General features: G+C 39.7%; 4 protein-coding genes across 7 annotated transcripts; 2 read left to right on the forward strand and 2 right to left on the reverse strand.

Annotated features, from left to right (window-relative positions):
* Positions 1 to 205: 205 nt before the first annotated feature.
* Positions 206 to 6914, reverse strand: LOC148425365 (meckelin-like). The gene is made up of 14 exons (XM_088409774.1): positions 6754 to 6914; positions 6519 to 6617; positions 6316 to 6414; positions 5615 to 5701; positions 3991 to 4090; positions 3771 to 3910; positions 3539 to 3682; positions 2041 to 2118; positions 1854 to 1970; positions 1224 to 1340; positions 1037 to 1144; positions 864 to 966; positions 634 to 776; positions 206 to 567 (listed from the first exon to the last, which is right to left on the reverse strand). Exons 1-14 carry the CDS (start codon positions 6835 to 6837, stop codon positions 487 to 489), a joined length of 1500 nt encoding a protein of 499 aa, XP_088265900.1. The 5' UTR covers positions 6838 to 6914; the 3' UTR covers positions 206 to 486.
* A 68-nt stretch (positions 6915 to 6982) lies between these two features.
* On the forward strand, positions 6983 to 11849 carry LOC148425366 (uncharacterized). 3 transcript variants are annotated; one of them, XM_088409776.1, is made up of 2 exons: positions 6983 to 7142; positions 9518 to 11849. In XM_088409776.1, exon 2 carries the CDS (start codon positions 9560 to 9562, stop codon positions 10811 to 10813), a length of 1254 nt encoding a protein of 417 aa, XP_088265902.1. In that variant the 5' UTR covers positions 6983 to 7142; positions 9518 to 9559; the 3' UTR covers positions 10814 to 11849. The 3 variants fall into 3 exon arrangements, with proteins under 3 accessions (XP_088265902.1, XP_088265903.1, XP_088265901.1); XM_088409777.1 differs by lacking the exon at positions 6983 to 7142 and adding an exon at positions 7741 to 7856; XM_088409775.1 differs by lacking the exon at positions 6983 to 7142 and adding an exon at positions 8499 to 8785.
* A 3154-nt stretch (positions 11850 to 15003) lies between these two features.
* On the forward strand, positions 15004 to 17851 carry LOC148425367 (RNA-binding protein 12-like). Its single transcript, XM_088409773.1, has 2 exons — positions 15004 to 15118; positions 15215 to 17851. Exon 2 carries the CDS (start codon positions 15255 to 15257, stop codon positions 17193 to 17195), a length of 1941 nt encoding a protein of 646 aa, XP_088265899.1. The 5' UTR covers positions 15004 to 15118; positions 15215 to 15254; the 3' UTR covers positions 17196 to 17851.
* Positions 17571 to 23257, reverse strand: LOC148425368 (uncharacterized). Of its 2 annotated transcripts, XM_088409778.1 has the most exons (13): positions 23113 to 23257; positions 22792 to 22889; positions 21696 to 21723; positions 20296 to 20373; positions 20077 to 20216; positions 19689 to 19814; positions 19524 to 19569; positions 19375 to 19434; positions 19057 to 19297; positions 18820 to 18943; positions 18639 to 18740; positions 17977 to 18079; positions 17571 to 17735 (listed from the first exon to the last, which is right to left on the reverse strand). In XM_088409778.1, exons 2-13 carry the CDS (start codon positions 22876 to 22878, stop codon positions 17698 to 17700), a joined length of 1173 nt encoding a protein of 390 aa, XP_088265904.1. In that variant the 5' UTR covers positions 22879 to 22889; positions 23113 to 23257; the 3' UTR covers positions 17571 to 17697. The 2 variants fall into 2 exon arrangements, with proteins under 2 accessions (XP_088265904.1, XP_088265905.1); XM_088409779.1 differs by lacking the exon at positions 21696 to 21723.
* Positions 23258 to 23401: the final 144 nt, after the last annotated feature.

Below are 23401 nucleotides of genomic sequence, written 5' to 3' on the forward strand. Positions count from 1 at the left end.
ATGGGTGACCGGTTAGCGCTAGAATCCTGCATGTGGACTCCATGTGAATGTGAGTGTGAATGTCTGCTTTTTTATTATGTGCTCTGCAGTTGGCTGACAAGTAGAGAAACTTGAAGGAAATGGACTTCCAACAAAACGCTTTGCATACAGCATACTGCCCTGAAGAACCTCTCCTGATTATAGCAAGTCATGAGGAAAACAAAGATAAGTTTTGGTGTTCAGCCATGTATTTTTTTAAACAGTAATTAAAAAAAATATATTGCAGAAACATCATTTGCAATGGTACAATCTAATCAGTCTTGAGTTGTGCTATACAGAATTCAAAACATTGAATAAATACACTTATGTTTTATGCATAGTTTTAAGAAGTTGAACCCCCCTTTTTTTCTATTTAAAATAAAGGGGATTGGAGTGGAGGGTAATTCTGAATGTAAAAACACGATGATGAACAACAGCATTGCCATTTTGAAGGATCTTCTTTGGAATTTACATCAGAAATCGTTGATCCAACTGAGTTTTGTAGGCAACGTTCTTCCTCCCAAAATGCATTCGAATTGTTCGGAATATCTGTTAGGAAGTCATCAATTTAATCATCAGTAGCCTCCTTCTGCATTAGATGCATTTAATACTAACCATTTGCTCGACGTAGGTAAGCACTCCTGCGATTACAAAGTTCCGACATGCAAAGTCAACAACGCAGAAGAACAGTGTGTCAAACACCAGCAGTGTGCTCTCATTTCCATAAAAAATCAGATCGCTGAAACTGAGTCCTCTATCTGCACGGACAAACAGAAATCCGGCATGTTACGCACACATCAACAAACGTTAATAGGTTGTATGTTCAAACCACAAGATGATCATACCATTATAAAAAATGCTCTTGTCAACAGGATCAAGGAACTCTATCCCCATGACACACTCCAATCCAAGTTTGTCCCTCACATAGTAATCCATGTCAGGGTGGGCCTGAGGTGACAAAAGAATATTAGTATAATTGAACAGAAAGCAAAAATATCTATATTAGCGTGCCGCAGACATGATCTATGACTGTTCCAAGGAAGTGGTTCATGGTGTTGTAGGCCCGAATGTTTTGATCCATCGGGTTGCCTGATTGCGGGTCGGTTATCGCCGGTTGTCCGTATCTCTGGACATGGACGATTTGGTAGTTAATTACACTTAAAAAAAAAAAAAAATGAACAGCCACAGCAGAGATGAGTACAAACCCTTGAAAAGGACTCCTTTATCTTGTCATATTGTGAGCGCAGCTGTCTGGTCAGGGACACTTGGAAAGTCTGAATGTCTGTGTTGGGAAGAAGACCTCTTTGGCTACACAGTGACTCCTTCGCAAGACACAATCATAACATGAGCCTCAAAGTCAATATTTGTGACAAGCTGACAGCAAATCTTTAAGACAAAAAGTTTGTTAAAAAGTGATCTGTAGGCACAGCAACAACAAATGTATCAAGTTGTCAGCATCAAAGTGTGCAGACTTTTACGTCTGTTAAACTACCTTTGAAAAGTAATCGGATTGCTCTTGCCAGCCAAAATGAAACACTAGAATGCTGCTAGCTAGCAAATTTAATACAATATATAATTTGTGTTTTTATGCCATTAGATTTTTCAAATGTTTTACTGGTTAATAATTGAATCATTTTCTGACTGCGCTTGATCTTGAAATTCAGGCCAGTCAAACACATTAAGAACCTTATGAAAATAGTGAATATTAAGGCCATTTATGGACATATTTTGCGCATTTATAAGGAGTGGAGATCAGAATATTTAGATAAAGGCTACCATTAAGTTTTTAAGCCCGAAGGATTTGGTCTATAAAGCCATAAAACTAGTGGACATACGGCTTCTCTCCTCAGATTGTTGCTCAGTTCCTCCATGTTTGTGTCAGCCTGACCATGCACAGAGCGTCCATGGATGTAATAGCCATAACACCTCTGAGGTAAGATTAGCACGGAAATCTGAAAAGACAAAATATCTATAACAACAACAGATAAAAACTTGAAAATAAAGTGACTAATCGAAACTCACGTTGCTGATGGAGCAGAGATCCACAAACTGACGAATTTTGTCCACCACACAAATCTCATAAAAGAGAGTGAATATGATCTGAATCGGACAAATAGGGCTGCATTTAAGTAACGGTTGAATACTGTAGAAAAGTTGTTCAGTCCAAAAAGTGAAACATAAATATAAACAGAATAAATTCAGTATATTCATTCTTTCTTATAATTTCATCTTTTTATGTCTGATGTAATTTCATGGGATGGTGAAATTTGGGGTTGTAGATGGCTTTAATCAAAAGTATGTAAAAACTAGATGAAGCGACTCCTAGAGAAATTGGCAAATGAAAGCTGAAAACAGACTGAAAAGGTATGGAAATATGTTGAATGATGTTAAATGCTTCGGACTCCTGGAATATAATAGAATCATTTTGAACAATGTGGATTTATTAATATTATTAAGACATTAAATGAAATGGAACTATTAAAAAACAAAAATCATGTTGTTGCTTTTATTTAAAGATTTGAGGGAAACAATTGTTGTAGAGATGAGATGTGCACTTTAATATTAAGAAAATAAATAAATCAGAATGCACGATATGTTGGAATGTGTTGAAACTGGAAATGTCTGAAAAGTATTGAAGGATGAAAAACTGTGAAATAAGCAAAATGACGTCAGTGAAATGTGCAAAATGTTGGTTGAGGCCTAAACATATAGAAAAACACATTCATAAATACATATTTTGAAAAATTATTCTCCTTGGTCTGTTCTCTGTATGATATCTTATTTCCACTTTTTTGCAGTACACACCGTCTTATCCACATCTTTTAGTTCCGTTTCGGTTCCAAAGTTGAGAGCGTTTGCAATGAGTAATGAAGAAGGGAGGATCAATTTTATTTTCAAATAACGAGACACTCAATTGTGGATCCACATTAACGAGCGCAAACATTTTATTTGTATCTTTGTAAGGATTATTAGATATTAAATCAATGGCAACTATAATACTAAAATGATTGATTTAAAATAATCTGGAAATTAAGTGTTGCTTGATTAGCCTATATTAAGGGTGATGCAATAAATGTGTGGATTGTCAAGGCCCAGTGTCATTTTGGTGTTATCATAACATCACTGAAGGCCCAAGGTCAAAATGCATGGCACGCCACTAGATTGTGGGAATGTTGAAACTCATCAATGTCAATTGAATGATCTGAAGATTTTGTCATGAACGAAAAAAATAACAGCCTGGAAAGCGTGAATTTTTGACATGTGTTGAAGCTGGAATCCGTCAAGAAATGAGAAGAAATTAAATGGCAAAATATGTCGAAATAAGTATTATTATTGTGTGAATGATTTCTACTGTCACACAATAAAAATAACACAAATTAATAAGAACAAAATAGAATTTTTTCACTCAAAGAGTGCCTTTATCATTTTTAATAATACAGTATATGAGGTTTACTTATGTTTCACGTGAACAATCAAACCTACTGCATGCTTTCACAAAAAAACAAATGAAACTGCAAACCTGCACAAGCCCAATGCCGAACCAGAGTGCAGATGCCAAACCGTAGCGCAGAATTGGGCTGAATATGGGTATGGGTAACTTCACCTTTGAGATCTTGGAAGGTAGCCCGGACTCCTGGAGTGTGAATTTAGAGAAACCCAAGACCTGGATGGTGTTATTAACGAGCAAGAATGAACACATGCATTCAAAATGGGGGTGTGTGGTGTGTGAATTGTAGAGAATTATCAAGTACTTCAATAAAGAAGAGCACAGCTATGATCTGAAAGGCCGGTCTGATCTTGCGGACAGTCTGGATCCTGTTCCACTCACTGGCCACAAAATAAGTCCTCCAAATGCTGACGGGTATAAGAATACGTTTCTGCTGACCAGTGGCTGATGAAAACAAGAGGACATGGTGAGTATACGGTAAATGAAAAAGAAAAGTACTAGCAAAAAATACACAAGGCTTATACCTGATATCGACCGGCGAGCTGTGGCTCGAGGCCTCTCCCAGTCAATGAAAAAAATATCCACAGACAACTGCACTATCAGTTTGTGAAGGATCTCCACCACCTGGAAGATTGCAATTTCACTCATCCGGCACAAGAAAGGGCAACTCAAGAACTGTTATCAAAAATCTTCACAAAAATAACAATGCTCAGTGTCAGTTTTGAGAGGTATTCATTTAATAAGAAAATGTCTTTTTTTTTGGTATTAATTTTATTATTTTTTACTGTTTATAAGGGCTAGAAAATCCACGGTTATTGCAAGATAAAGGAAATTGTTATCACAACATTGAAGCATATCCAAAATTTTTATGACATTAACAATGGAACAGTGGAAAAGAATACAGCCAGCATCTAAATCTGTTGAACTAAAAATAAAACATTCCAAAATTCCATTCGGATAGGTTTTTTGTGTCCTTGATACATTGCCAAGCCATTTAATAGGGATTTGCTCACAGCAGATCATCAAAATCAGATGACTCAAACCCACCAAAAAAAGCCATTGGGACATCTTGATTTAAAGTGAGACTGTATAAGATTTAGACCGTTTTTCATGAAAAATGAATAAATTAAATAATTATACAATTAAAAAAAACTTGCAAATAAATGTGTTCTTAATGACCAACAGTATGTTTTAAATATAATTGTAGGTCTAGTTATCATTAAATTATATTACATGGGTTGGGGGGGGAGGGGGGGGCACTCCACCAGAGACTGCCAAGTTTGTTATGGCTAAAGACAGCAGGAGTTGCTGCATTTACCGTAATGCTCCCACAGTTGCATGAGAAAAATTACACAGTATCCCTTTAAAGCGATAGTATGTAAGATTTACACCATTTTTCATTACAGACAGCAGGAGGTGCTGCAGGTGCTGCATTTACCATTGTCCGTATCCATAACAAACATGGCCGCCTCCGGAGAAGGGCCACCCCCAATGTAATATAATTTAATAACTACACCTATGATTGTATTTAAAACATACCGTTGATCATTAAAAACACATTCATTCGCAAGTTTTTGAAATTTAATCATTAAATGTATTCATTTTTAATGAAAAGCGGTCTAAATCTTACACACTGTCCCTTTGAAGGGATAATGTTTAAGATTCAGACTGTTTTTCATTATGGACAGCTGGAGGTGCTATAACAGACATGGCAGCCTCCAGAGGAGTGACACCCCCTATGCAATATCATATCATACCCTCTGATTACTTTGGTATATTATTTTTATTTTACATACCATGTTTTCCTTATACAATAGGTCAGTATCCTTCTCAACCCCCACATCCTTGGAAGTTGTGATACATCTTATTGTAAGGAACATTTTTGCCAAACAAACCAATAAAATACGGATATGTTTTCTTAGAAGTCTGACTGAGTACTTTGTGCAAAACTATCCCCTCGATAAATATTGTCAGTTACAGCTGAAAGAGGCCTTCATTTAAAGTATCCCACCTATTTAATGCTTTTCAATGCCCAGACAGAAACAGTTTATTTTTTCTATTCAAATTAAGAGCAAATTAATCAGAACATGAATCAACTTATTTGCACAACTGTGTTTTTTTTCTTGTTTTTTTTTTCAGTTAACTCACCTTGAGCACAAAAGCACCAATGATATACTTCACAAAGTGGATTTCTTGTTGTGGCATTGGCCGGTCTATAGATGTTTTCTTTGCGGTCTAAAATATATACAAAAAACTCAAATTAAAAACGAGCATTCCATTCAGTTTCCATGTTAATTCTCCTTTTCAGGGATCTTTGTGACTCTGGTGTATTCCATATACCTAAGTAGTAAAGTAAAATATGAATTTAAGTGTCAAAAGTACTAAAATAATTGATTACTTTAGGTACTAAAGTCTAATGTGATTAATTACTTTAGGTGCTAAAAATACTAATGTAATTGTTTCCCTTAGGCACTCTAGCACTAAAGTAATCAAGTAGTGCTCATACTTAATTACCCACTAAAGTAATTGAATAGTACATAAAGTAATGATTCACCTTAGTACTCAATTGCCTGAATTAATTGATTACTTTATTCCTAATTCATTTAGTGACAGCCTTTTTGGGACACTCAATTTACAGAGCACCATCAAAACATTGAAAAAGATGAAATAGAATGTAAAAATGTAAGTAAGTATGTCTTTGGGGTCATTTAATCATTTAATCATTTGAATCATTTAATAATTGGCAATTAATTCTCATTTCTATGTTTTCAACTATATTTGTAGTTATTATGTTCAAAAATTCAACAAAGCAATTATTTACTGAAATGAATGAATAAAATGAAGCCAACCTGGTTAAGCACAAGCCAGTAGACTCCAACTGATAGCGTGACAAGGAAAAAAACATTGGCCAGATCTCCAGCATAGAACAACATAAATGAGCCTAATACCTATTAAAAATGACAGAACGATGAGGACAAGAGATGATGGCATAATTGTCAAAATTAACAACTGGAAAATCATTGATTCATATGTGATGCTCCACAAACTTTACCCTTAAATCGATTTCCGCTGCGGCGACTCTCTTCTTCCAGCTGGCTGTCTTCACCATAGCCAAAACCAATGCCAGAACAGCCAACACACCCATAACCGCCTGGGAAATACATTTCATCGGATTGGGGAAACAGTCCCATTCTTAGATGCAGCATTGCAAGGGCAAACCTGTGCGCTGGATCTTATTTAGCATTTAATTATGGCTCTATGCAAAACAAATGAATTCTTCTACTCACATCGACAATATGGGCCTTGTACTTGACTCCATTCTTCAAAGAATCAAGTAGAGAGTCGATATTTTTGTTCGGTGGTATATTCATCTGTTAATGAAACAAAGTCTACGATTTAGTGCATAACATTTGTGCATGCAGAGTACAGCAGCATATGTATAAAGTGTGCTTCAAAGGCACGCATATTAAAGTTGCATTACATCATACAGTATCAACATGGCACTGTGATGCTTCACACATAGAGAAATAGTTTGTCATAACACTTTATAATTGACATAATGACTTTATAATCAACCCCCCTCACTTTTCAAGTTTTTTGAACAGGACAACTAAAGTGTGGTTCGCCGGAATCCACTTCCAACTCTCTTCGATCATGCAGCAGATCAATAATCTGAGTGAGTGAGTCTACCTATGAATGGCACAAAATGAACAAAATTATGATTTGGTGTGGCCAAGTCAAATTCCTGATTCAAATTACATTGAGATGCTGTGGTATGACCTCAAACAGGCAGTTCATGGTAGAAAACCCTCCGAAATTGTTCAAACAATTCTGCAAATGAGAGTGGTCCCACATTTCAGTGGTCTAAAGACAACACCAATTATCGCAAATATTTGATTTGAGTTATTGCTGCCAAAGACGGTACAACTCACACTCAGGTTCAGGAGGAAATTACTTTTTCACTTAGGGTCAGGTTTGTATTTTTCTCCTTAGTGAATAAAATAATAATTTAGAAACTGTATTGTATATATCCTTTTAATGTTGGTTCAATGGTTTGAATAAATTAAAACTTTGTGAGTGATAAATATGCAAAAAAAAAAAAAAACGCAGAAATCAGGAAGATGGTAAATACATATTTCCTAAAATATCAACCTCTCATTAATTTTTAACATAATATTTAAAGAAAACACATGTTTCATCATCAACAACACAATTCTATATGACATCATCAGCAAATTATGTCTAAAGGCTTTAATGTTCATATGATGAGATGGTGGAAAAAAGGATGTCACAAGGTTTGCTACATATCAAAATGAAATACTAAAGAAAATATAACCGTGATAGTGTTCATTTAGAATGACTGAGGGAGGACCATTGAGCTACCTTGCTGGTTAGTCTGGTCGAATATGATCATTTTGTGAACATTATTTGACAAAGAAAAGAACAGCTAATTCAAAGCAGCATATTCAATGACGCTTTAGTAGTCATGTTACTTTTTTTTTTTTATCATATTCTTCAGTTCAAAAATTGGAGGCGTGGATTCTCCCCTTGTATCTTTGTGGGTGTGCTCCTCCTCGGGATGGTCAACAAAAATGGATGTTGCTGTTGTTGCCTAGCATGGATGTTGATATGTAAGAACAGCCATCAATTCACCATTCACCACTCATGCCGGGCAGCAGCAGTAGCAACAAGCAAGAACCATGTCCACCTGTGAACATTGGATATCACTCCTAAACAACGATAAAAACAACGATTAAAATCCTGAAGAAACTCCAAAGCGACAGGACAAATAAGATTAAAAAAAAAGAAAGCAAATGAAAACTAGCTATTGAATGTGTAATCCAATAAATTGTTATCCATTTTTGATGACTGGAAAAGGGAGTACTGTAGTATAAGTGGAAGATTTTTCTGGAAATGACACAATTTTACTTTACAGGCATTAAAAAAAGGATACAAATACTTCATTTTCCTCGGACGCAAATGCCTTCATGTGTACAAAGTACGCTGACGTGACGTCCCAGCAAAAGGTTCGCACTCAAATGCTGCATTCGGGTAACGTGGGAAGGCTAATAAATGGCACAAGAATTGCCCTAGTTTCGACCTCAAAGCAGCCAAAGTTAGTGTAAACAACAAAATCGGATGATATTTATGATTTTGTGTGTGTGTGTGAGAGAGAAAGAGTGTGAGTTACGAAAAAGCTTGGATTCCCACGTTTCCCGAATGCAGCATTAAAGCATCAAAGCTAAGGCATTATAAAGGTTAACAACTCATGGTTTGAAAACAAACCCACCTTCATCTGGCTTCATTTTTACTCCTAAGGTAAGAGAGCAGAAATATATATGATAAATAAAATAAATAGCACCAAGTGATGAATAGCTATCAATCATTCTATCAAAGTTGCAGTTACATAAAGGCCTAAAGATGTCCTAGTTAAGCAAGGAACTTAGTTACAGTACAACTCCTCTACAACTAATAATCTACAACTCATGTTTGCAGCCAGAAACGTTTCACAACAGGGTCGCTTTCACTACAACAAATCTGTCTCGAATGTAAAGAAAAAAAAAAGTGTTGTGAACAAGTGAACAAGTGTTTTAATCTGAAGTTTAAAACAAAACCAACATTGAAAAAAAAGAAAAAATTGACAAATTTACAATTCGGATTCATTTTCATGCTATGGAGTTTGCATGTGTTCCCCGTGCCCACATGGGTTTTTGTCCAGGCACTGCAGTTTCCCCGCACATACCCAAAAACATGCATGAAAGGTATATTGGACACTCCGAACTGCCCTCTGGTGTGTTTGAGTGTGAATGATAGTTTGTCGCTGTGTTTTGTGCTCTGTAATTGGCGGGCAACCAGTTCATGGTGTACTGCCCAAAAACAGGCTCCAGCACACCCAAGGCACATTTGGGCTATGCTGCCACCATAGGAATGGATTTCTATTGTAAACTGAGGAACAACTGTATTATGACCTGAAATTGACTATCCATTCTGAACAAGTTCTTCCCACCTTCTGAGCCTTTTAACCTCATGTTTCTGCCTTTTTTCTTTAAGAAAACAGCCTGCTTGTTGGAGCTCACGACGAAGGGGGACAAAATGGAAGCAGACGGAAGAAGTAAAAAGGCCAGCATCGCGCGGTTAGAAGGACTCGACGCAAAAGCGAGGGCAGAGGACATCCGGAACTTTTTTCCGGATTTGAAGATATTCGCTTGCGGCGTCTTGATCCTAGGAGGACCGCACCGCGAAGCCTTCATAGCCTTCAGGTCTGAAAGTGAGGCTCAACGTGCCGTTTGCCGCAGCGGGCGTCTCCTAAAAGGCTCCAAGGTGCTTATATACTTGAGCAGTATTTCAGAACTGGAATCTAAGCTACAATACTTCATGCAGAAGAAGAAGCTTTCTGTAGGTGAAACTCTACCACGTGATGAAGAAAGCTCTGTGGTGCCTCCATTTGGTTTCACCCCGACGTCACCGCCTCATGATTCTAGTACTGCATCTGCCTCCTTTGTCAAAATTTCATCACCATCCTTGCCGAGTGGAGATCTGCATACTTTCGACAAGCAACGTGATTGGGAAATGCATCCATATAGCCTTTCCAATAGATGTGTGCAGACCTTTGATCAACTTTGTGATCCCAGAACACCTCCCATTGTCAATGGGTGTTCACAGACGTGTGACAGGCCATGTGACCCCAGAACAAGTCCCTCAATCAGTGAATGCCCCCAAACCTGTGATGAGTTACCTGTCAGAGGTTCACCTGATGTTTCTAGGGGTTTTCCACAGAGATCTGACAAGTCACACACTAATCAGAGTCCACCAATAAGCAACGAGTGCGCGACTTTTTCTTCTGGTGAGTACGTGCCGAATCCTGATGAGCCACAGAGGTCAGACTTTGTGCAGAACTCATTTCTCCTGGGGGTTCGTACGACATCAGAGCGGCAGACATCCGTGCCAGGATATGTGAGGCTGTTTGGATTGCCACTTTCAACCACAAAGGAGGATATTAGTTCTTTCTTCAAAGGGCTGAAGGTTGAGGAAGTTTTATCAAACGTTACGTTGGGAAACCGCTTTGTGTGCTACGTCAGGTTTGACAATAAGCGAGACGCTGATGATGCGTTGCAGTTCAACAATCAGTACATGGGCCCCATTTGCGTGGAAATACGCAAAGCCACTGAGATTCAGTGGAACCTAGTGATGGAGGAACGCAAAAACAATCATTGCAAGAATATGACAAAGTCTCCGACAATCACGGCGAACCGTAACAGGGCGATTCCACTGCATCATCTGCGCACCGCTCCGTTCCGCAACGACAGACACACACCCACTGCGTGCGTCTCCGATCCGTCGCGATGATCTGTGCATCGTCACGCATTCCTAACATTCCTTGGAAGGTCAAACTACGCAAACATGGGCATCATCAACTCAGTCGTTTGTGGATACTTGATTGTATAATCCTTAAAAAGGGCTTCTCAGGTCTCTGAAGGCAACTCTATCTGGTCCTATTCGCTGTGCAGTCGTGAATACCATGCTAAAACGGCGCATGGTCAAATCTTTTTTTTCCCTTCCAGCGCAAGTAGCACTCTCCCTCCTTTCTTGCACGCACATCTATCAAACACGCTAACACATTAATTAAAAACAAAACTGATGGAATAATTGTACATATTGAAGGAATGTAGTTTCACATAGGTTGATTGGCAAATAAAATTCAGAGCAACTTTCTGTAGAGCCAGCCCGGGAGGTCAACACCTAATGCAATCATTTGTCTTTGTGATACAATCGGTAAAACAAAGACACAAAGTATCAATAGGGCACAAATTATAATACGTATTGAGGACTAGACAGTCAGGGACTTACTCACGGCAGTAACAAAAGAGACGGGCGCCATAAAAGGAGTGGGGGAAAAGTCCTCCAGAATGCATTGTCTGATGCTCAATCTCGAACACACAGATGGGACGTTCGGGGCACACACACGGGCACGAACAATAAAAATACAGAAATATTGTACCTTACAATGTAGGAGTTAAAAGATCAGATTAATGTAACAAAAGTCAGGGCTATATAATGGTGTAAAAAGAAGAATGTTTCTAATGTGTACTTGAGTATGTTCAAAAGCATCTTCACAGTTGCTGAAACGTCTGGATTGGAATCCTCCAACCGAAAGGAGGCAGCAGTGGACAGGAAACAACCCAACATGATGACATGGATCGGCGACAACCCCCATTCGGTGGACCGGCAAATATAAGAGAGGGCGGCAGATGAGGAACCGGCATCATTCTCACCATGACACGGGAATGATCCAGAGATCTCTGTTTTAGATAAATGTCTTGTAAACCGCATTAGACAATTTGGTAATAATAAATCTTCGAAGTGTTATTGACGATTGACGCGATGAATGTGTGCATGTGTGTTTATCCCGGCTCTTCCCCGAACGCGCAGGAGTTTTTCACAAAGGTATGGAAACAATATGCTATTATTCAATTGGGCCGGCAATCAAAACTACAAACAAATGTGGAAGTTCCAACAATATGTATATATGTTATATCATATAAAAACACATTGCTTGCACACCCACTTACTCATACACACACTCACACTACAGACAATTCCTTATATGGTATTATTTTGGAACTTGTTCCAAAAGCCTTCTTTGCATTCTTTGTAAAGATTCATTGCTCGCAATGAAGAAATGCTTTGCTGTGTGAATGAATAAATATATACTGAATGATGATAATGAATAAATAAAACTGCTGATGTACTGTTAGGTATGTTTATGGTACGCTGGGAGAATGAGTGCACTGTTTGTGGGAAAAGAACTGCCTTGTCGTCGTTTTGTCTCAAGCAGAAGGAAGGCCGCTCAAGCCTGCCAGTCGGAGCGTTCCCACATCTGTGACTCTTAACGATGTTTTTGCTAGGCGTTATCAGAATGTTTCGCCACGTATTTTTACAAGATTGCCTTGTCTCCTTTTTTGTGTACAGTTTCTTACAAATGTCTGACAAATGAACCTGACACATGACATGACCTTTGTCATAACCACAAGGCGGATGACTCGCGATGGATGACTCGCAAGCACCGGCCACATTCAAGTCTCGCGATAAACTGAGATGAAATGGAAAGAAGACTCGATAGCACAATGATTCAGGATGACTTCCCACCACAATAAGTGAAATTGTGGAAACTCATCTGGTTGCCTATGCAAAAATGTGCCAATTAATTCAAAACAGGTGAAGGGTTAGTCACAGAAAACATTATTTTAATTATTTTAAACAGGGGCAAAGCATCATGCAGGGCCACTGTGCCACTTAAGTCTTTGAAATGCATTTCCATGACCAGGAAAAGGCAACATGTATTACCACTAATCAAATGAACATTTCTGCTAACAAAGACCTGCATTAAAGGAGCATCTATACATCCAATGACTGAAAACAGTCTTTTCATATTGTACAATAATGGAAAGTCATCATTATCATAAAGTTATTTAAGTGCAGACTTCTCTGGTTTTGTCACACCCACTTACATGGACACTTCAATTCAGTAAAACTGTGTGTGTGCGTGAAAAACAAAGGATTTTTGTACACCTAAAATGATCTCCTTTTTTAGCATAAACAAAAGGAAAAAAAAGCATAAATCAATTTTCAACAAATTTATGAAAGACCAGCAAAAAAAATGTATACTGACCACCTCTTTCAGATTTTTTTAATGGAGATCACTTTTATATAACTTATAACCAGAATTATATCAACAATTTACTGTATGCCAAAAATGAAGAGTGCCAAAGACTCAATGGTAAATGGTCTGTTTAAAAGGGTGTGGTTTGCAGACCATCTCATACGCTAACACTTTCACAGTCATTTACACATGTATAATCTGGGGTTTGAAAAGAAGACAACAGACTACACAGACAACAGCAGGGCTTTGTGGTGTAAGAGTATTCCGAGAAATGACTCACTTTGCATAGGAAACAGCAAGGGTTTGTGGCCTAAGAGTATTCCGTGAAATGACTCATGCAACATATGAGGTGTGGGTGGGGGTTGGGGGATTTCAAAACTTGAAAAACTGTAGTTTATAGTGGAAAACTGGTAGTAAACTGTACACTAATAAACTGGATATCTGTTGGATTTACTTTTCAGGTATTGTCTTTGGAGTTAAAATATTCAATTTGTTCGACCTGTAAGTAGGATTATTTCCAACTGAATTACAATTTTGGGTAAATCTTTCATTCGTCTTTTGCTGTACTTATCTTACATTTAATTTCAATTATTAAGTGTGGCCACTCAGTGCAAGTGTGTCCCAAGCACATGCACTAAAAAAGGATTGCGGAAGGGACCTATGAAAAACCCAAGTGAACCAGAACCACACTAACAGCCTGTGCCGCATTGGGATGATCACAAATTGGATTTATTTTATTGATTTTTTATATGACAGATCCAAATGTGGGGTAGTTTGGGTAAACTCAGTTGCAGAAAAACTCTTGTTCCGCTAGAAAAAATAGGTTTGGGGATGTCTTCAGGACTAGACTCATCAAATGTGTGACAATTGAAGAAGATATGCTCATATAGGTCAAAGCAGAGCAACTTTTATTGTCTCATTAACTCAGATTTTGCGACAATTTATTGGTCACGCCCTTTTCTTTAAAGTCATGATTCAATGTGTTGTGATCAAGCCATTGAAGCTTCAATTGATACATTTTCAGTTATATTCATTCGAAGGGCTCAGTTTAAAAACGTAAAAGTGAAATTATCCGTTGCCACCTGGTGGAGCGTGAGTCACTGGATGTAAGCATATGACTTCAGCGTCTGGTTTGACAGAAGTTTTCTTTCAGCAGTCAGCAGTACATTAAAACGTTAGTGTTAAGGCATAGGCTATATGTTTTTATTGATACTGGATTGCACTACGGAGCACTTCTCATTGATCATATCTACCGTTAAATATGTGTCATACATAAGTCCCAAGTGTGCCAAATCCGATGAGTGCTCATGATTGATTTGATCTCCTAAAGTTTAGGAGGTGTCGAACTCCAGTCCTCGAGGGCCGATATCCTACATGTTTTCAAACCTTTTCCCTCAAAAACACCTGATTCAAATGATTGGGATCATTTTGAAGCTCCTGCAGAGCTTGCTAATGAGCTAATCATTTGAATCAGGTGTGTTGGGGAAAGAAAACCGGAAAACATGCAGGATGCCGGCCCTCGAGGACTGGAGTTCGACACCTATGTACCTAAGCGATTTTTCGTCTTAGAGAGAATATAAATAAACTCACATCAGTGGCTGCTACGGTTTAATTGTCGCGGAGGGTCAATACTAACTAAATGTAAAGGGTCAATACTAACTTTGGCAACGATTCATGTTGAAATGTAAAGGGCAAATACTGACTTTGATGATGGATGTTTTCCAATATTGATCCAACATTCAAACGTCTTTGCAGGTATATTTGAACAAGTTTGCTTTTCAAAAATGTTTACTTACTTGTGTTTACTAATTTGGCATCTCTTCTTGCAAGCGAGGACAAAGTGGGCGGTGAATAGTGATGTATTCCATGACGTAGACTGACCAATCGCCATGGACCAAGATGGGCGGGAATAAATGTGTAGGCGTAAGCATACAAAAACGCTATCACCCGTCACCCACCCACTCTTTCGTCAACTATTCCCGAAAGCACTGGTTTGTACTTTTTTTCGTCCTACCCGAGTTATCCGCCCCCCCCCCCCCCCATTTTTCCCCCATCGTGCTTGTGACTCTTTACCTTCTGTTTTCAAGAAAACAGCCAGTTTGTTGGAGCGAATGACGGAGGGGGAAAATGGACGGAAGAGGAAAAAAGGCCGGCATTGTGCGTTTAGAGGGACTCGACGCGAAAGCGAGCGCCAAGGACATCCGGGACTTTTTTCCGGGTTTGAAGATATTCACTTGCGGCGTCATGATCCTGGGAGGACCGCACCGCGAGGCCTTTATAGCGTTCAAGTCTGAAAGTGAGGCTCGATCCGCCGTCCGCCGCAGCGGACGTCTTCTGAAAGGCTCCAAGGTGCTCATATGTTTGAGTAGTATTCCAGAACTGGAATGTAAACTACAAAAATTTTGGGAGAAAAAGAAGCAGCATTCGGTAGGTGAAACTCTGCCACCATCTGTGGCGCCTCCAGTTTTCACCCCGAAGTCACCACCACGTGATCCTAGAACTGCGTCTGCCTCCTTTCTCAAAATTTCATCACCGTCCTTGCCGAGTGGAGATCTGCAGACTTTAGGCAAGCCGCGCGATTGGGAAACGTATCCACATGTTTTTTCCAATACATGCGTTAAGCCCTTTGATAAACTTTGTGAGCCCGGGACACCCCCCATCGCCAAAGGGGGTTCTCAGATGCGTGATAGACCATGTGACCCCAGAACAATTCCCGCCATTAGTGGGCATCCGCAAAGCTGTGATGAGTTACCTGCGCTCAGAATTTCATCACCTGATGTTTCCAGTGATTTTGTACAGGCTTATGATAAGTCACACTCCCCCCAAAAATTTCAAGCGCTTGCTCCTAGTCAGTGCCCACCAATATGCAACCAGTACACCAATTTTTCTACTGGTGAGTACGTGCCAAATCCTGATGAGCCACAGACGTCAGACATTTTACAAAATGCATTTCTCCTGGGGGTTTGTACTGCGCTGGAAAGTCTCAAGCCCTGTCAAAGTGACCAAAAGGAGGTTATGTCACAAAATGGCCGACAAGAGGAAAGAGGAACAATTCTAGAGACGCAGGCGTCAGTGCCGGGTTACGTGAGGCTGTTTGGATTGCCAGCCTCAATCACGAAGCAGGATATAATATGTTTTTTTAAAGGTCTGAAGGTTGAGGAAGTTGTAACCAACATGAAGTTGGAACACCGCTACGTGTGCCTCGTCAAGTTTGGCAATAAGCGAGACGCGATTAACGCGCTGCAGTTTAACAATCACTTCATGGGCCCTGTTTGCGTGGAAGTACGCAAAGCCACGGAGGTTCTGTGGAACCTAGCGATGAAAGAATGCAGAAGCTCTCACCCAAAAAGGAAGAGAGAGTCCCTGACAGACACGGCGAACCGCAAACATCAACTCAGGTCGGAGGAGGAAGGCAAACCTCCCAAAAAGGCCAGACTGTACGCTCCAAAAGAAGAATACATTATCAAAGTCTGCAATCTGTCTGTGTTGACAACCAAGACCGAGTTAATGCAAATGTTTGAATTTTATCATATGCCAAAATCTAAAATACTACACTTACTTGACAAGAACAGAGACCGGACGGACACGGCCTTCCTCATTTTGAACCGCAAGGAAGACTATGAACATGCAATGACTCGAGATGACTTGCCTTTCGGGTCAGGCCGCATTCAAGTGTCGGCCATTAGCAGGCCTGAAATGAATGACATGATAAGGAAAAATCAATTGGAAGAAAGCAGATCCAACGGGACTTCCCACACAAAAAGTGAGATTTTGGAAAAGAAACGGCATGAAAGAACGAAAACCTGCCTGTTAGTTCAAAACATGCCGGAAAATATGAAGGAAACCCTGATGCTGGAGTTGTCACGCAAATATAAAGTCACAGAAGACGACGTCATCACTTTAAACGATGATGGCAAAGCTTCATGCACGGCCATGGTGCAGTTTAAATCTTTGAAGTTTGTTTCCATGGCCGAGAAGCTCAGCCAAGACTTGCTGGGAGAAAATGCAATTATAACACGTATTACCGCTAAACAAATGAACATCTTTGCTAACGAAGGCCTGCATTAAAGGAGCTGCTGTGCTTCCGATGACTATAAATATTTTTATACCGGAAGAAAAAAAGCCACTGCCACGCCACAATTTCCTTTGGACTGTCACATGTTTTTGCCAACATCAGCTCCCCCAACCTTTACTAAAATCCTGTCTCCAAATCACATTTCAGATTTGTGCATCGGACTCATCTATCTGCCTTTCACTAAAGTTAAGACTGTTTTGAAAGAGCTGCATTTTTTTCCTGTATGTTTGCAGATTTCTCAAGCTTTTTTTCCCTGATGTTTTCTGTTGGAAAACGTACATGGGCACTACTGATTTAGCAAGTCAATCGAAAAACCGCGTTGCCATTTGTTTATTGCAGGCATTGAAGACTGAAGAGAAACCCAATCCCCCCCCATCCCCTCAAAATATAGGTAAAAAAGATTTATGAAATGTATGTACAGTATTAAAGTTGCTCCTGCACATTAAGACCAAATGGACACACTGAAGACAAAGATCTTGAGTTGTTGCATCGTCGCTAGAATCTGCGAGGGCCATTCAAGAACCGAGGCTGACCTGTCGGGGGATACACACTGAATCAAGATCACATAAAAGCTTGCGTGGTCATTTTGACTTCGCTTGAACAGTATCCATCCTGTACAAAAATTGTCAATAAAAATGTGAAACTACAAGTTACGCGTGAACCTTACAAAGTAATTCTGAGGCCAACTAAGTTGACAAGGTGATGAGCACACATTTTTTCTGGCTAGTGTGAATAAAGCATGAATGAAAGGTTAATTTTGGCAGTGTAGTATACCTCTAGGTAGAGCTTGAGAGTATCTGTCATTATTTCTTGGCATGCTGGAGGAGGGCGACGACGAGAAGTTTGAGTTCATTGAAAAGTCCCTCTCACTATGATCCTGTGGAGAACAGATGCCATTGACAAGGACACGTGATTCTATTTTCCCATAGGGATAGAATGAAACGTCATATGATGAAATCTCGCGCGATGAAGATGCCGCGAGATTTCTTGTCCCTGCACAGCACAAGATTTTTTTCTTTTGACTGGAGGGAGTACGCAGGAGAACATTGGTTACTGCTTTGCATGACAAACACGCTTCAAAGTGTGGTGACATGTATGGACATGAACACGTTTTGAAAATTGTTCCCGGAAACATTGCGCCACCGCGGCTGACTTATCAACCGCAGAAACTGTTGTTCACGAGTCATGTCTCATTACAAACACCGCTTTGAAATGGCATTCAATTGATAATTCACGGCACTAAAAAAACAATTACGCTGACACTTTATTTTATGGCACCTGTTGTCAGCAGTTAGTGCGTTCTAAGGCGTTATTCAGCACTCTTTATAAGTTGGGGGGGAGCAGTCTGATTTTTAAAGTCTGTTTATTCGACGCACATGCATCTGCAGCTGTCTTGCCTACCCCATTTAAAGCTTTCCATGAGTGAAGCTGCTTACGTTTATACTCTTCAGTCTGAACTCCATCAGCTGCTCTGTTAGTTTCTGTGTCACCTTCAGCGCAAACTGTGCATCACGCTCATTCTCTATCTGGAAGGTATCCTAAACACACAAAGAGACTCAGCATTATTGTACACTAGTATTAAGCGGAGGAATGATTGGCATGAAATGAAGCACATACCAGGAAATGAAACACAGCGTCCGAATCCAAGTGTCTGTCAGGCGGCTCGTCCATGGGACTTGGCCTCCTAAATGGTCTCTTTATTGGTCTGTCCAGTAGACTGGGAGGCATCTTATCCCGGGCACTTTGGTACTGGTCAAGAAACTTTCATTCAGTTTAAAACAATAAGGTTCATTGTTTTTTTGACAATAATGTTCATTATTTTGGCTAAAATCATTTCCACGGGCATGCGGATACAGTCTTGGAGGCATATCGGCATCTGGGAAACGTCGCTTGGGTGAAAAGCGCCCAAAATTGGGTGCCTTGGGTGAAAAGCGCCCAAAATTGGGTCCCTCGTAATCATCCGGATTGGAGTCCGGGAAACGTCGCCTGGGTGAAAATCGTTTCGAATGGGAAGGCTCATATTCGTCCTCGTTTTCACTTTGGTACTCATTGCAAAGACCTCTGTCATGAAACGTCTGGTCTTTGAACGTTTGACCTAGAAAACCAGAGTTAATGTTTAATCCAGGTTATGAACAAGGCACACTATAGGGCAGCATAACAAAAATAACTCACCAAATAGTGGCTCATTGGGTTCCATGTTGTCTTCTGGTAAATGCCTGGGTTGAGCAGAAGCTGAAAACAGACAAAAATGTACCCAAATGGAGCCAAAGATCCCAACAAGTCACATTTTCCACAGACAAGTTCATTGGAAAAAAACTTACCGAGTCCTTTGAAAACAGGTATGAGATAGGGCTCCTTCATGATCACCTAAAGCATCGCCAAAACAAATAGGAAAACATACTCCAGAAACAACTTATTACAGGCAAATGAAGCTATATCTTGTCAAGTTGAAATTCTGTAAATGGGGATGAAAAATCAAAGCTCACCCTGACTTTTCCCCTTCCCATCAACTGCTCAACATCAGCTGCCATGTCCTTAACAGTCTTCCTCACACCAGCATCTCTGGCAAGTTCTTCCTTGTCCCAGGGGACTTTGTTAGGATGCATCTTTTTCTGATTACGTGACAAAGATGTATCGTCATAGAAAAAGTAAGTGTGAAGCCCATTGAGTAAAGTCAAGTGCTCAAATGTAATGTAAAGAAAAGATTGATTTGAATTGATAGTGAAATCCACCTAACAATAAAAGCAAGCGGCTGCACCTATCACTCTTACGCCTATTAGAAAACATGAGTCGTCAGGTGCACGCCATTATTTTCTACAAGCACAGTAAGTATTCGCTGTCCTTTATTGTACAAATAAAAACCCAATGACTCACCAAGTACGCAAAGTTGTGTTGCGCGCTTTTCACATGAGCGATCATATCATGCTGGAGGCGGGTCACCTTGCAAAGCTTGCACTCATAGTGTGGCGGTACAGTCTTACTGGGGCTGCGGTACTCCCACACATATTGAAGACCTGATAACATTTCATTCATGACAATGCTTTAGCGTTTTGTCCAATGGTGACTGTATATGGACAAAAATCTTTAACTTACCCAGCATAGAGTTTGAGATGTCATCCAAAAGTTGGTTAATTGATGGTACTGTCTGGAAAGACGTTCCTCTGACATACACTGGTAAAACATCAGTGATATTTAGGGGTGGTTAACCCAAACAAAGCAATTATTGTGTTTTAAAAAGTGATTTTTAGCAGTAATGTCCAAAAATAGAATTACATATTTTTCAAAGCACACCAATTTATAAGTCGGTATTGTATTCTCATGGGGTATCAAAAAAACATCGCCATTCAAATAGTAGAAAGTCTCAACAGTGTCAAGGTGGAAGCACAGTTTGAAATGCAAAAGGAAGGGATACAGTGCCATCCAGTGGCAAAATAGTTGCAAAGACCACTGTCCCTGGAGATGCATTAGCAAAATAGCCAATACCTATCAGCTTTTTACACATATTGGGAAGGGGATGATTGGGACCTAAAGATTAAGTCAAGTGGAAATATGTTAAGTCACACATGAAGTGCAAGTTCAGCCTTAAGTCAGCCAATGTAACTTCAAGGCCTCACATAAAGCAGTGACAAAGTCCTGCATTTATTCATCTGTGCCTTCAACACAGAACTCAGTGAAAAAGGGTGTCTGATGAAAAAATTGACTACCCTAGGAAGAAAAAAAAGAGCAGGAGTTGAAAATACTTCCAGTAGAATTGGTTCAGAGATGTGTCAAATTTCATTATCCGGTTCAAGCATTGTGAAAGAACCTGACAGAGGTGCATTGCCGAGCTCCGATTGTACCTCCAAAGTTGGAAAACTGCAGTCAACTTTGGCTCCTGTCATTTCGTCCCGATGCCGTTAATAAAGAGCAGACACCAAAGTAAACTGGAATTACGTGGGTATTTACATGTCGTTTGACTGGGTAATGTTGCCTCTACGTTATTAAACTGTATACAATTAATTGCTAGCCTCACGAGCAGAGTTCAGCCATGTAGCAGTCCCGTACGAGGCTTGAACCACGTGACCATTGTCCCCTCCAGCTGAGAGTCAAGTGGGTCAACCAGCAGGTGAAAAGCCTGGGCTGCTAACCCACTGGCTGCGGCTACTCAAGGTATTTTAGCAGAACAAAAGCTCTGCATTCATTCATTTACATCCTTTAAAACTGATTAGGTTTAGTGAAGCAAAAACAAATGTTAAATGTGCAAACCTGCAATGCGAAATGGTTACAGGTTTGCAGTCTATTATAAAAAATTATTTTGATCATTTAACAAATGTCTTGGTCTAGCTACAGATTATTGGTTTCCGCTAAACAATACATTTGACTGGCACACACCAAGCCCAATAGCTGAAAGTTTCAGTGTGGTAGACACATGATATGAAGCAGAGACAACAAGGACTCTAGCTTCAATTCTCTCAGCTTAGGCAGTGTACCAAGTACACATGTGGAAGACTTACCTATGTCAGCAGAGTGCTGTTGTTCGTACTTGCCGAGTCATGAGGATGGAATTAAGTCCACAAGGAGGAGAAAGACACATAGAGGAATTAGTGACATGGCGAAATTTAGCTGGGGACTGAACTGCTCACTACGCAATGTAAACATTGTATGATGACGCTCCTGTATCATCATTGTCGTGGCTAAACGTGTACTAATAGCCACAAGTCAGTGTGAATTCTCACAAAGTGAGAATGTGCGCCATGAGTATCAAGGCCAGAGGCCACAGGTAAATAAAGGCCAAGCCCTCAATCTCATTCTTAAATAGCACTCAATTACAGAGTACATTAAAAAAAAAATCCTAGAACAGGAAGAACAAATACACGCCACACAGGAGGATTAGAACCAAGATTCAAACCTCAGGGCAAATATGCCACTTTTCTGGCATTCATTTCATCTTTTGTTTAGAACGAAAACAAGCTATTGATTAGATGAAGGTGGCCTCTTAATGAAAAGGGGATTTTGTTGCGGGACAAATGTAGAATTCCACATTCGGAATTGTATCCTGAGAAGTGTTTCCATTCGTTTACTGATCCTACTTTAACATCAGTGGGGACATATTACATGACTGCAATCTGATATTTTATTCTACCTGGAAAATAGACACTTGTGATGTTCCAATCATCAGGAACAGTGTCCACTGCTCATCAGGTATAAGATGATAATGATCTCAACGTGTTGCCTCAGTTTCTGCCAAGGCCTCATGTTCATTTACATGGATGCAATGTGCTCAATGAAAGAGGCATTACATTAAGATCACAAGTGCATGTTATCGTTACTTTACTCACGACAGTGATCACGTTCACATTTGTGAGGGTCAGAGGGCGATGCAGTCATGAGGATTAAAATGTAGAATGCATACACGGGATTTACGGGATTGGGAATTAATACTCCCTTTCCCGAAGGAACAGCGATTAAGATCAAAGACCCACGTGAATGCCGCAGGTTGCAGCTGAGTCTTTTATCAGTTACAATTTAAACTTAACACAATTCCCGCACCCCTCTTATTGTTTAGGTATTATTTTATAAAACAAAGTGACCGTCTCACGAAATACTTACCTCTCCGAACATCTTGGTGTTCAAGAGCGGCCCTTTGTTCTGGGTGTTTTTGCTAGCAAAAAGGTTACCTGCACGGTTGAAATTCATTTCCTCGGTTTCTTCAGATCGATGTTTAAAACACAGAAAAATAAAGTCAGACCAGGGTAGCCATTTTAAGATTAAGCAGATAACGCAGTGACCACAGTGCATTCGTCCACTCAATAAACCTGCGACGCAACTTCATTTAGGCCTGAATCAAGCCATTTTTTGAAGAACGCTAATACATTTTGATAAAACAACAGAAACTTACTCCACAAAACATATAACTATTCCAATATTTACCTGAGACGTTTTCAATAAAAGCTCCAATGAAAGTTGACGGCTGATTGAACAACGGTGGGAGGCGACGAAAGATATTTTTGTTTGAGAATACCGGAAATGTGCCTGCTTAAAAAAACGCGCATTGCCAACTGAATTAAATTAATACCTCTAAAGTAAAATTAAGACGAAGAGCGTCAGTTAAGAAAAAATCTTTTTTCACGCGTCCACTCATCAAATAGAAATTCAATTTAAAGCAAATGAATCCTTTGTCTAAGGCATTTACGAGGACCACCACTGATATGTGTTTGTA

Source organism: Hippichthys cyanospilos, chromosome 3 (assembly GCF_059441005.1).
Source record: "Hippichthys cyanospilos isolate Australia breed blue-spotted pipefish chromosome 3, RoL_Hcya_1.0, whole genome shotgun sequence".
Lineage (NCBI taxonomy): Eukaryota > Metazoa > Chordata > Actinopteri > Syngnathiformes > Syngnathidae > Hippichthys > Hippichthys cyanospilos.

What these genes read in the sequence shown, in the direction of transcription:
- LOC148425365 (XM_088409774.1), bottom strand. Translation starts at nt 6,837, where the DNA reads ATGAATATACCACCGAACAAAAATATCGACTCTCTACTTGATTCTTTG. An exon ending in ACTGGCTTGTGCTTAACCAG is followed by an intron (nt 5,702 to 6,315) that starts GTTGGCTTCATT and finishes TATATATTTTAG; the next exon opens with ACCGCAAAGAAAACATCTAT. An exon ending in TTGGAACAGTCATAGATCAT is followed by an intron (nt 967 to 1,036) that starts GTCTGCGGCACG and finishes TTGTCACCTCAG; the next exon opens with GCCCACCCTGACATGGATTA.
- LOC148425366 (XM_088409776.1), top strand. Translation starts at nt 9,560, where the DNA reads ATGGAAGCAGACGGAAGAAGTAAAAAGGCCAGCATCGCGCGGTTAGAA.
- LOC148425367 (XM_088409773.1), top strand. Translation starts at nt 15,255, where the DNA reads ATGGACGGAAGAGGAAAAAAGGCCGGCATTGTGCGTTTAGAGGGACTC.
- LOC148425368 (XM_088409778.1), bottom strand. Translation starts at nt 22,878, where the DNA reads ATGAATTTCAACCGTGCAGGTAACCTTTTTGCTAGCAAAAACACCCAG. An exon ending in TGGGAAGGGGAAAAGTCAGG is followed by an intron (nt 19,570 to 19,688) that starts GTGAGCTTTGAT and finishes GCGATGCTTTAG; the next exon opens with GTGATCATGAAGGAGCCCTA. An exon ending in ACCCAATGAGCCACTATTTG is followed by an intron (nt 19,298 to 19,374) that starts GTGAGTTATTTT and finishes CTGGTTTTCTAG; the next exon opens with GTCAAACGTTCAAAGACCAG.